Here is a 12749-nt window from a genome sequence, read left to right on the forward strand (position 1 = left end):
GTGTAGTGTATACATTCATAATATTGTGCAACCATCACTACTATCCATCTGAAAATAAACTTTGTACCCATTAAACAATAACTCTCCTGGCCCTTGGCAACCATCATTCTATTTTCTGTCTCTCGGCTTTGTTCTGAAGTACTAGGGATTGGTCTATTTAATCCCCATGGTTTTTCTAGCCAAAACCTACTTTTTTTTTAATTAAAAAAAATTTTAAGTAATCTTTACACCCAATGTGGGGCTCAGGCTCATATGAGATCAAGAGTCACATGCTCCACCTACTGAGCCAGCCAGGCATCCCAAAACCTACTTTTATCATAGAATTCAAAACAGTAGGATCAGGTGTCAGGACAAGAACTTAGTATCAAAGTGAAAAAGCTTATTTCAGAATGCATAAAATGTTAAAATATTTTTTTACTTCCTTTGTAATTTTGATTGTTCTAGATTGAAATTTAATAATACAAGAGTACATCATAAATGATGCACATGACTGCTAAACCTCAGGACTGAGGCACCCTGTAGTTTGTTTTCTAAGCCCTATGAAACTGCTATGGAAATGAACGGATGGTTTAAAAGGATTATCCACCACAACCAAGTGGGATTTATTCCTGGGCTGCAAGGTTGGTCCAACATCTGCAAATCAATCAATGTGATACACTATATAAATAAAAGGACAGACAAGAACCATATGATCTTCTCAGTAGATGCAGAAAAAGCATTTGATAAAGTATAATATTCTTTCTAAACTCTTCACGGTGGGATGCCTGGGTGGCTCAGTTGGTTAAGCATCTGCCTTCAGCTCAGGTCATGATCCCAAGGTTCTGGGATCAAGTGTCCTGCATCGGGCTCCCTGTTCAGTGGGGAGTCTGCTTCTCCCTCTGCCTGCCGCTCTCTGTGCTCTCCCTGTCTCTTACAAATATACAAAAACCTTGTGCTCGCTTCGGCAGCATATATACAAATATACAAAAGCCTTAAAAAAAAAAAAACAACTCTTCACAGTGTAGGGGTAGAGAGTACATACCTCAATATCATAAGAGCCATTTATGATAAACCCACAGCCAGTATCATTCTCAATGGGGAAAAACTAAGAGCTTTCCCTCTACAGACAGCAACATGGCAGGGATGTCCACTATCACCACTGCTGTTCAATATAGTACTAGAAGTCCTAGCCTCAGCAGTCAGACAACAAAAAGAAATAAAAGGCATCAGAATCAGCAAAGAAGTCAAACTCTCACTCTTTGCAGATGATATGATACTCTAAGTGGAAAACCCAAAAGACTCCACCCTAAAATTGCTAGAACTCATATAGGAATTCAGTAAAGTATCAAGATATAAAATCAATGCACAGAAATTAGTTGCATTTGATGTGGATGGAACCAGAGGGTATTATGCTAAGCAAAATTAGTCAATCAGAGCAAAACAATTATCTTATGATCTCACTGATATGTGGAATTTAAGAAGGTGGAGAATCATAGGGGAAGAGAGGAAAAAATGAAACAAGATGAAAGCAGAGAGGAAGACAATCCATAAGAGAATTTTAACCACAGGAAACAAACTGAGGGTTGCTGGGGGCGGGTTGGGGGGGGAGGTGAAGGGATGGCAGGGATTAGTCATGGACATCAGGGAGAGTAGGTGTTGTAATGTGCACTGGGTATTATATAAGACTGATGAATCGAATCACAGACCTGTACCCCTGAAACAATCTTTTAAAAAATGATAAAAATAAGGAATGGATGGAAAATAAGATGGAAATACGAATGCTTCAGCAAATCTTGACTTTAATTTGAACAAAATTTTCTCATTCTTGAGGCCTCCCCTCCCTTTCATTTGTTTTTCTGTAGAATCCTTTATTCCAAAAACCTGGTATTCAAATTGATACTCAGTATCGAAACTTGGAAGGCCCAAGGTAGCGCTAGTCCTGAGACCACCTCGAAAACATAAGCAACGCGAGGCCAGCCCCTACCAGATTCCTGTCAAAACTGCCTAGATCCTGCAGTTTCCTATGAAACCCCTCAGCCTTTGGCCTGGGCAGGCTGGCAGTCTTTTAAGGAAGTAGTCTGCTGCAGCCTCCGTCGCCTGGCAAAGAAATAAACTATCTTCCTTCTTTATACCCAAGCTCTGTCTTCGCCTTACATATTTCGGGCCCAGAGCACAAGAGGTCAATTTGGGACAACACTTCGAAGGGAAGGCAATCCAAAAACAACCTATCTCCGGGCCTCAGACTTCATAAGGCGTGGGTTATAAAAGGCGGTAGCAGTGGGTGTTAAACTGTAGCAAGTTAGTGGATTCTCCGGCTACAACCTTTCTTTTTTTTTTAAGATTTTATTTATTTAATTGACAGACAGAGATCACAAGGAGGCAGAGAGAGGAGGAAGCAGGCTCTCTGCTCAGCAGGGAGCCTGACGTGGGGCTCGATCCCAGGACCCTGGGATCATGACCGGAGCCGAAGGCAGAGGCTTTAACCCACTGAGCCACCCAGGCGCCCCGGCTACAACCTTTCTAAGAGATAACCTAGGAGATGCTTTCCTAAGAACTCTAAAAAGCGACCTGAGAGGTTTGGTACAAGATAGCAGAAACAGAAAAGTAGTCTGAGGAGCAGATTTTAAGAAGAGGGAAGAATTTTCAAAATTTCTCTTTGGTCCTTAATTTGTCTTGACGCTTCCCTTTTCCTGCCGGAGACCAACCTCAAGACACTCACTGCGGTTCGCAGTGAAAGGGATAATAACGTAAGGGGCGGGCCCTTCGCCGGGAGGGAGCTGCGCAGGCCGGGGCGGGCGGCGCGGACAGGACCCGGAAGTCCCGCCCAGCCGAACTTCAGCTGTGTCGGCCCTTGGGCGGTTCTCTGGGTGGGAGGGGCCGTTTCGTTGGGCAGTTGTGACGTCACTGGCCCTTGTCGGGTTGCTACGGCGCCGCTGCCAAGGTTAGGTATTTGGGGCTGAGCGAAGAAAGGGGACTGTGGGCTCAGAGCGCCGGGAAACGGCTCAAGGTGCACGAAAGGTGGAACGTGGGGGCTCACGAGCTGCTGCCACAGCAACGGTAAAACGGAAGTCGTGCTCCCGCGCAGCCCGGCGCCCGGGCGGAAACAGCGTTCTTCCCGGAGCTTCGGCCCCGAGCTTCGCGCCTGGGCGGCCTCGGGCTTGGCAGCCGGGAGCTACAGGAGCACCCTCCGCGGGTAAGAGGGAGGAGGGGAACTTGGCGCGTACCTCCCGCCGCGCGGGAGAGCTGGAGCGCACCGTCGGCCTTGCCGCAACGGTTGTGTTAATGCCTCGGAGCAGCCTCGGTCTCCCGACGGAAAGGTTCGTTTCATTACCCGACATTTGTCTTAAACATGGATAAACACGCCGCCTTCCAGGGCAGCCCCGTCTCCCTGGATCGCAAAGCGCCCTTTCGCTTCAAGACGTTATGGGATGCTCCCAATCTCTGAATTCTGATAGGCTACTGGGCATAATATTTAAGCACAAAGGTGTTAATTTCCTTTCTCCGTAGTTGGGCCGGAATTAAGATTCTTTCTCTTTCAGGTATTGATGTTGAGTGTGCCTTTTTAGCATATAAAAATGGCTGTACCCAAAAACGCCATCCCCTCCTTGTCGGAATGCCTGTGCCGCATTTGTGTGGAAATCCTAATCGAGCCCGTAACACTGCCTTGTAATCACACGCTCTGTAACCCATGCTTCCAATCGACTGTCGAAAAGGCAAGTTTATGCTGTCCCTTCTGTCGCCGCCGGGTCTCTTCGTGGACCCGATACCACACCCGAAGAAATTCTCTTGTCAACATGGAACTGTGGGAATTAATCCAAAAACACTATCCGAAGGAATGCAAGCTTAGAGTCTCTGGGCAGGAATCAGAGGAAATAGGTGAGTAAAACCCAGCGTCCGTGTTGTCTGAAAAATAAAAATCCTTTAAAAAGTGAATCACCACTAATCCATTTTCGAAAAGAACAAAAAGCCGATTAATATTAGTCTAAATCTTTATTGGAGATTTGGGTTTTATGGGCCCCAAAATGTTGATTGAGGTCGATGGTAACGTTTTGTTAATTGTGAGGATGTCCAGGCTGCATTCAGTTGTTTGTTGGATTGAAAATGACAAAGAAACAAACCAGAAGAATGGCCCACAAAGAGCAGTTCAGTCATGTGAAAGTTATATAAATATCCACAGATGAGCAGTAGTCAGTAGAGCAACCCCAGAAGTACAAAAAGTACTGGATTCCTGTATTACTGTTTCTTTTACTTTCAGTTATTTTCTTTAACTTACTTGACTACAGCAGTATATCTTCATTCATTTAATTCTTCCCTTAAGCATGCAGTGAACCTCAAATAGCTTTCAGGGACCAGTTCCATCTAGTTTAGTTATTCTTTTTTTTTTTTTTTTTAAGATTTTATTTATTCATTTGACAGACAGAGATCACAAGTAGGCAGAGAGGCAGGCAAAGAAAGAGGGAGGAAGAAGCAGGCTCCCGGCCCAGCAGAGAGTCGGAGGCGGGGCTGGATCCTAGGACCCCGGGATCACGACCCTGAGCGGAAGGCAAAGGCTTTAACCGACTGAGCCAGCCAGGCGCCCCGGGTCAGTTATTCTTATATAAAGCCGCCCACCCTGTACACTCAGTAGCTAGCTATTCAGTGTGCCCCATCCTAAACACTTGACTCTAGCACACCTGGGTGATCCTTACACCAGGCAGTGTTTTTTGTCTAGACTTTGAATATGGTGCTTGCGGTCTGGTGTTTTTGCCTTTTTTGGGGGAATTACTTTTATTGTGCTAAATATGTGTAATAAATTGGCCATTTTAATGATGTTTTCAGCAGTAGTTGTGCTTTATTAAAACCACTGTTGATATCTGCACATAGATTTCATACATTTAAAGTGTACAGTTCACTTGTTTTGGTATTTCACATCCTTAGTTTTTCCAGTATTGTCGTTAAAAATATATAGCATAGAATTTGCCATTTTAATGATTTTTAGTGCACAATTGAGTGGTATTAATTATATTCACAGTGTACAATCATCACCACTATGTTTCCAAAAAAATTTTTTTAAAGGTTTTATTTATTTATTTGACAGAGATCACAAGTAGGCAGAGAGGGAAGCAGGCTCCCCGCCGAGCAGAGAGCCCGATGCGGGGCTCGATCCCAGGACCCTGGGATCATGACCTGAGCTGAAGGCAGAGGCTTTAACCTACTGAGCCACCCAAGCACCCCCGCCCCCAATTTTTTTTTTAAGATTTTATTTATTGAGAGAGAGCACAAGGCTGGGGGGCAGTGGGTAGATGGAAAAGCAGATTCCCAGATGATCAGGGATCCTGATGCAGGTATCGATTCCAGGACCTTGGGATCTTGACCTGAGCTGAAGGCAGACACTTAACTGATTAAGCCACCTAGGTGCCCCTCCTAAACTTTTCCATCACCCCAGATTCTTTAACCATTTGGCAGTGACTCCCCATTCTTCTCCTTTCCCATCCTTTCCTCCCAAGTTTCTGTCAACTTTATGTCCATGAATTTGCTTGTTCTAGATAGATCATACAAGTGAATTCATACAATATATGATCTATTATGTCAGACTTCTCTCACTTGATGTTTCCATCAAGTGGAATATACATAGTTGTAAAATGTATCAGTACTTCGTTCCTTTATAGAGCTGAATAATATTTTCTGGATTGTATTTATTTTGTTTATTTCTTGATCCATTGTTGGACACTTGCATTGTTTCCATTTTTTGGCTATTTGAGTAGTGCTGATATAAATATTCGTGTATAAGTATTTGAACATTTCCTGTTCTTTGTGTATGTGCCTAGGAGTGGAAGTGTTGGGTCATATGGTAATTCTTTTTTTTTTTTTTTTTAATGTAGAAAGGATTTTTTTAAAAGATTTTATTTATTTATTTGTCAGAAACAGAGCACACAAGCAGGGAGAGCCGCAGGCAGAGGGAGAACCGGGCTCCCCGCTGAGCAAGGACTCATCCCAGAACTCTGGGATCATGAGGTGAGCTGAAGGCAGATGCTTTTAGTGACTGAGCCACCCAGGCATCCCTCATATGGTAATTCTATGTTTAACTTTTGGAGGAACTGCCAAACTTTTCCATGGTGCTGTGCCATTCTACATTCCCACCTGCAGTGTATAATGGTTCCAGTTTCTCCACATCCTCACCAACACTTGTTCTCTAACGGTTTTTTGGTGTTTTCTTAATTTTTATTTTTTAAATAGCCATCCTAGTAGGTGCGAGATACCTTAGTATGTGTGTCTTTTTAATTGTCGTAGAGTATGCATCACAAAATTTACCATTTCCGGTGTGGGTTTTTTTTTTTTTTTTTAAGATTTTGTTTATTTATTTGACAGAGATCTCAAGTAGGCAGAGAGGCAGGCAGAGAGAGGGGAAGGGAAGCAGGCCCTCTGCTGAGCAGAGAGCCTAATGCAGGCTCCATCCCAGGACACTGAGATCACGACCTGAGCCGAAGGCAGAGGCTTTCACCCACTGAGCCACCCAGGCACCCTTGAGTTAATTTTTTAAATACGGTATGGGATAAGGTCCATCTTAATTTTTTTATGTGTGGATATCCAGTTTTCCCAGTGCCATTTGTTGATAAAACTGCTGTTTTAAAGTTTTTAGGTAGTAAATCTGATGTCTGGACCCCCTCAAAAATAGTTTCTGTTGATTTATTTCATTCCTTTGAATTGTCCATCCTTTCTTGTTTCTTTGTATGCCTTGTGATTTTTTTTTTTTCGAAAATTAGACATTTGAATGGGGTGATGCTGGAAGTCAGATTCTTCCCTTTCCTCAGAGTTTACCATTATTTTGATTGTTGAAGGCTGTAATAGTCCATTTGTTTACTAACTTCCCAAACTATTTTTGCAAAGACTACATGCCTTGTATGTGGTCATGTAAGTCTCTGTGCCTTAGCTTGCGTTTAGTTAGCATTTTGACAGATTTCCTTTAATGTCAGGAGCTAAAAAAAAACAAAACACAACAACAACAACAGCAAAAAGAAAAAAAAGCACTTTTTGTCTTGGAACATTGGCTCAGTGCAGAAGGCGGTCCTTCAACCCTTAGCCAGGCTTGCACTGAGCCTAGGGTTCAGCCCAAGGTGAGAGTCTGGGGGTCTTGTCGTGTGTTTTTGGAGCATGTGTCTTGCCCTAGGTATAGTCCACCCCCTATAGAATAGGAACCAGCGTCCCATTCTGAGAATGTGGGTATCCTTTAAAACTGCCACTACACTAAGGAGGGGGTGGGACAAGAGTAAAAATCTTTCCTACTGTTTTGAAGTTGCCTTTTTCTTGATTCACCATTTTCTTGGTTGGTGTAAACTTTTGATTGTTCTCCAGGTTCTGACGATGTTGGCTCTGATAGTTTCTACTTGTTTTTTGATGTTTATATGGAGGGATGAGAGCTTGGAGCTGCCTGCTCTCCATTTTGCTGACAGCACTCCATTGGCCTTCTAAGTGCTTACCACCAAAACTTGTGTTTTTGGTTTTTGTTTTTTTTTTTTTTTAATAAAGATTTTATTTATTTATATCCCCACCACCAGGATGGGGGAGGGGCTGAAGGAGAAGGAGAAGCAGGGCTCCATCCCAGGATCCTGAGATCGTGACCTGAGCCCTAGGCAGATGCTTAACTGACTGAGCCAGGTGCGCAAACTGGTGTTAATGCTTGGACTTCTCCACATTCTGTTCTAAATAAACTTTTTTCTTTGCGGGAGATCTTTGGAGCTGTCAGTTCTTATGGTCTGCCTCTTTCCGTGGGCAAAAGCTGAGTCAATGTTCTAGAGCTAGAGGCAAGATGATGGCTGGCTTCTTTAGGAACAGGACAGTAGGCTGGCATAGTAGTCTCCAGTCTAATTGGCTTGCCTGCCCTAGAACCTTTACCCTATAAGTGAGCTGTGTTGAGGGCAATGGGGCCATAGTGTTCTCTACCTACTGTGCTGGGGGTAACGTTTCTCCTCTGTATGTTTAAAGTGGATGGAGGAAGGGATCCCACAGTCTCTCAGGTCCACTTACCTGGAATTCAGCCTCTGCAACAGTGAGTTGGAAGGGATAAGACATGCTGGCAGTTTGTTTCTCCCAGAGGGATCCCATAGCGCTTTACCTGGAACTGGGGAGACAGGGAGCCCTGGCTTGGCAACCCCGCTTGGAGTGGAGCCTCCCTCTTGTTTAGCTGGGTAGTGGGGGGAGGTGGTTATGGCTCAAGTGCCAGAGTTTCTCATTTTTCTTAATAAGGTTTAGTAAGTTTTGAGGGAAATATTTTTTCATTTGCTATATGTTCCTAGGATAATTTCCAGGGATTTTTATAGGACCAGTTATCTATTCTCTAGTTGTGGTTGTTTTGTTGAAGAACTCTTCTACATGTCTCCTCACTTTACTGTCCTGGAGGTTGATTCTCCTTGATTTTTCATGTAAATTCTATTGTAGTATAACGTATATACAAAAGTGTACAAATCAGGGGCTCCTGGGTGGCTCAGTCAGTTAAGCATCCAACTCTTGATTTCGGCTCAGGTCACAATCTTAGGGTTGTGAAATGGAGCCTGCTTGGCTCCCTCTCCCTCTGCCCTTCCTTCCCCTGCCCAAGTGCATGTGCACCTGCTTGTGCACGCTTGCTTCCCCGCCCCCCGACAAAGTGTACAAATTATAAATCTGCAGTTCAGTGAATTTTTGAAGTGAAAATGTCTGTATAACCAGCATTCAGGCCAAGACCCAGAACTTTACCAGAACTCCTAAGTTTTCCTTGTGGCCCAGTCTCTAGTCACTTGCTGTCCCTGTAACTACTCTAATGAAGTTTGACACCATAGATTGTTTTTACCTGTTCTGAACCTTTTAAAAAAGGGCATCTTGTGTCTTGTGTCAGGCTTCTTTAGATAGCATATCTATAGCATATATTGGGAAATTGATCCATGATATATGTGACGTGGGTTTGTTTTCACTGCTGTATAGTACTATGTTGTATGGATATTAAATAGTGAAAACAATGAAAAATGTTACGTCCATTGATATTGGGCATTTTGGGCTGTTATGAATAGTGCTGTAACATTTTTATACTTGTATTTTGGTGAACCTATGTCTGCATTTCTGTTGGATATATTCATATACCTAAGAATAGAATTTGGGGTTCACAGGGTGTGGATAAAAAGTTAAATCTTGGGATGCCTGGATGGCTCAATAGGTTAGCATCAGCCTTTGGCTCAGGTCATGATAACAGGATCCTGGGATCAGGTCCCACATGGGCTCCTTGCTCAGCAGGGAGCCTGCTTGTGCAGATTCGCTCTCTCTGACAAATAAATAAAATCCCTTATTTTTTAAATTTATTTTTAATGATTTTTTTTTAATTTATTTGACACAGCAAGAGATCATGAGTAGGTGGGGGAGGCAGGGGAAGCAGGCTCCCTGCTGAGCAGAGAGCCCTTTGATGCAGGGCTTGATCCCAGGACCCTGAGATCATGACATGAGCCAAAGGCAGAGGCTTAACCCACTGAGCTCTCCAGGTGCCCCTAAAAAAAAAAAAAAAAAAGTTAAATCCTTTCCTGTGCTAGATGAGAATCCATCCTTTGATTAAATCTCTAGTTTTATTTCCCCCAAAACTTGAGGCTAAGAACGTTAATGATGTTACTAGGCAACATTGTTTAATGGGAAAAATTATCCCCAACTGACAAATTGCCCCTCTATTGAACGGAATTATAAATACTGATTGGGATATTGTGCTTTGTGCTTTTCTGGGAATAGTGACCGTTGCAATTGAGCATGTTCCTTGTGAGGAACCTGTGCCTTTATTGTTGCTATAAGAAATGCTGGTTGTTGTAGAGGAAGAATTATCTGGCCTCCTTGTTCTCATGCTATTAGATTAATGCCACATGTGGTCCTATGGTCATTTTCTGAGTTTAAATGTTGAGTATGGTCTAAGACCACCCCATGGTAGGTGTTACATGTAGAATAGGCCTTAGAAGATCTTGCCAAACAGTTTTCCAGAGTGGTTTTACCAATTTATAGTCGTACCAGTATGTATGAGAGTTGTAGTTGAACCACATTCTACCAACACTTAGTTTTTTTTTCTTTCTTTCTTCCTTTTTTTTTTTAAGATTTTATTTATTTATTTGTTAGAGACACAGCGAGAGAGGGAACACAAGCAGGGGGAATTGGGAGAGGAAGAAGCAGGCTTCCTGCCAAGCAGGGAGCCCGATGCGGGGCTCGATCCCAGTGAAGGCAGACGCCTAATGACTGAGCCACCCAGGCGTCCTTTTTTTTAAAAAGAAATTTTGGTAGTGTACTTATTTTTTTTCAGCATTTTGTTATGAAAAAATTTTTTTTTGAAAAATTTTAAACATATAGAAAAGTTGAAAGAATTCTATAGTAAACTGTTATATATCCATAATGAGATTTGACAGTATTTTATTTTACTTATTTTATTTTTTAAAAAGATTTTACTTATTTGTCAGGGAGAGAGTGAGAGAAAGAGCACAAATGGGAAGCAGCAGGCAAAGAAGGCCAAGGGAGAAGCAGGCTTCCCACTGAGCAAGGAGCCCAATGCAGGACTTATCCCAGGACCCTGGGTTCTTGACCTGAACCAAAGGCAGACGCTTAGCTGACCGAGCCACCGCATCCTGGCAGTATTTTAGTTTAGTTAAGATTTTATTTATTTATTTGAGAGAGAGAGACAGAGCAAACAGGGAGCTCCAGAGGTAGAGGAAGAAGCAGGTTCCCCAATGAGCAGGGAGCCCAATGTGAGGTTCAGTCCCGGGGTCCTGGGATCATGACTTGAGCCAGGCACCCCAGACAGTATTTTATATTTGCTGTGTCACAGATCTTTTTTTTTTTCATTTATTTCAGTTTCCCTTAAATATTTAAGTACACATATTATGAGGGATCAATGTTAGCTTATAACTCGTTTAACGTAAATTTACATACAGTGTAATGCACAAATCTTAATTGTACCTTCATTGAGTGTTCACATATATATAACCTCTTGTAACATGAACCCTTATAAAAGTACAAAATATTACCATCACCTTTGAAGGCACCCTCATGTCCTTTCTAGTTAATCTCTACCCCCTCCCCTCCATAAGTCAACCAGCGGTTTTATTTTTTTCCCACCATAGATAAGTTTTGCCTTTTCCAGAACTTCATATACATGGAATTCTATAAGTTTACTAGGGTTCATATAATGAAGTACCACAAACTAGGTGGCTCAACAGAAATTTATTTTCCCACAATTCTGGGGGCTAGAAACCCCAAATCAGGATGTCAGCAGGGATGTATTCTCTTAAAGGCTCTAGAGGAGAATCTGTTCCATACCTGCCTTTTTCTTTTCTTTCTTTCTTTCCTGTTTTTTCATGTCTTCTCTTAGCTCGTGGGTGTTGCTGATAGTTCATAGTACGCCTTGGCTTACAGCTGCATAACTCTAATCTCTGCCTCCATAGTCACATGGCGTTCTACCTGTACCTTACATGACTGTCTCCACTCTCATCTCTCTCCTTTTTTATAAGGATACCAGCGATATTGCATTAAGGGCCCATCCTACTCCACTATGAATTCATTTATGTCCACAACAGCCATTTCCCAGGAAGGTCCCATTCTTAGTACCAATATTAGGACTTCAGTGTATCTTTTGGGGGGATACAGTTCAGCCTATAATAGTAATCATGTAGTGTATATACTTTAGCGTAAGATTTTTTTACTTACTAATTTTTTACTTACTAATGTTTGAGATTCATCTTGAGGGTATTAGTAGTTTATTTCTTGTTAAAGTATCATCCTACTGATTAACTATAGTATACTTTATTGGCACTTCTCTGGTTCTTGGTGTCTCGGCTGTTTCCAGATTTGGGCTATTGGGAATAAAGTTGTTGTTAAGATTCTTGAAGTAGTTTTGTTTCGTTTTGCTTTTTTGTAGTCATGCGTTTTTGTGTTTTCTTGGGCAAATACCTGGGAGTGGAATTGCTCAGAGTAGGTATATGTTTGGTTATATAAGAAATTACGTACTATCTGCTGTGAAATGTGTAAGCCTGGTGATTCACAGACCTGCACCCCTGGGGCAAATAATACGTTATGTGTTAATAAACAGACAATGGGGGACGCCTGGGTGGTTCAGTTGGTTAAGCAGCTGCCTTCAGCTCAGGTCATGATCCCAGGGTCCTGGGATCGAGTCCCACATCAGGCTCCTTGCTCGGCAGGGAGCCTGCTTCTCCCTCTGCCTGCCTCTTTGCCTGTGCTCGCTCGCTCTCTCTCCCTCTGTCTCTGACAAATAAATAAATAAAATCTTAAAAAAATAAACAGACAATGGGTTTGGGAAAAAAGAAGAAAAAACTATGTACTGTTATTTTCCAAAATGGTTGTATTATTTTCTAATCCCAGCAACAATATTTTCAAATTCTCGTTTCTGCACATCTGTCTTAATTTGGACTGCTGTATAGACTGGGTGGCTTTAACAAAGAAGTTTATTTTTCCGTAGTTCTAGAGGCTGAGAAGTCCAAGATCAAGATGCTATCTGACTTAGTTCTTTGTGAATGCCCTCTTCCTGGTTATGTCTTCACCTGGTGGAAAGTTAGCTCTCTCTCTGGCCTCTTGTAAAGGCACTAAAACCAGCCAGGAGGGCTCTACACTTCTGACCTAATTATTCCCTAAGCTTTACCTTCCAAAACTATAGGGTTGGGTTAGGGTTTCAACACAGAATTGGGTGGGGTTTGGGAGGATACCTTCAGTTCATTTACAACATGCTCACTAACATTTGATGTTACCTATCTATTTAGTTTTAACCATTCTGATAGATTTGTAGTCTT

General features: G+C 42.4%; 1 protein-coding gene across 3 annotated transcripts in view; it reads left to right on the forward strand.

The window, feature by feature from the left end:
* The first annotated feature begins 2901 nt into the window (after positions 1-2901).
* The window catches only part of RNF168 (ring finger protein 168), a 41280-nt gene continuing 31432 nt past the window's right edge, over positions 2902-12749 (forward strand). The window contains exons 1-2 of one of the 3 annotated variants that reach the window (XM_044252096.1): positions 2905-3296; positions 3519-3855. In XM_044252096.1, coding sequence (XP_044108031.1) covers positions 3555-3855 — 301 coding nt within the window. In that variant the 5' untranslated portion in view covers positions 2905-3296; positions 3519-3554. Of the gene's footprint in view, positions 3856-12749 lie in introns of all 3 variants that reach the window. The other 2 variants (XM_044252095.1, XM_044252097.1) reach the window with 2 other exon arrangements.

The sequence above is a fragment of the Neovison vison genome, chromosome 6 (assembly GCF_020171115.1).
Source record: "Neovison vison isolate M4711 chromosome 6, ASM_NN_V1, whole genome shotgun sequence".
Classification (NCBI taxonomy): Eukaryota; Metazoa; Chordata; class Mammalia; order Carnivora; family Mustelidae; genus Neogale; species Neogale vison.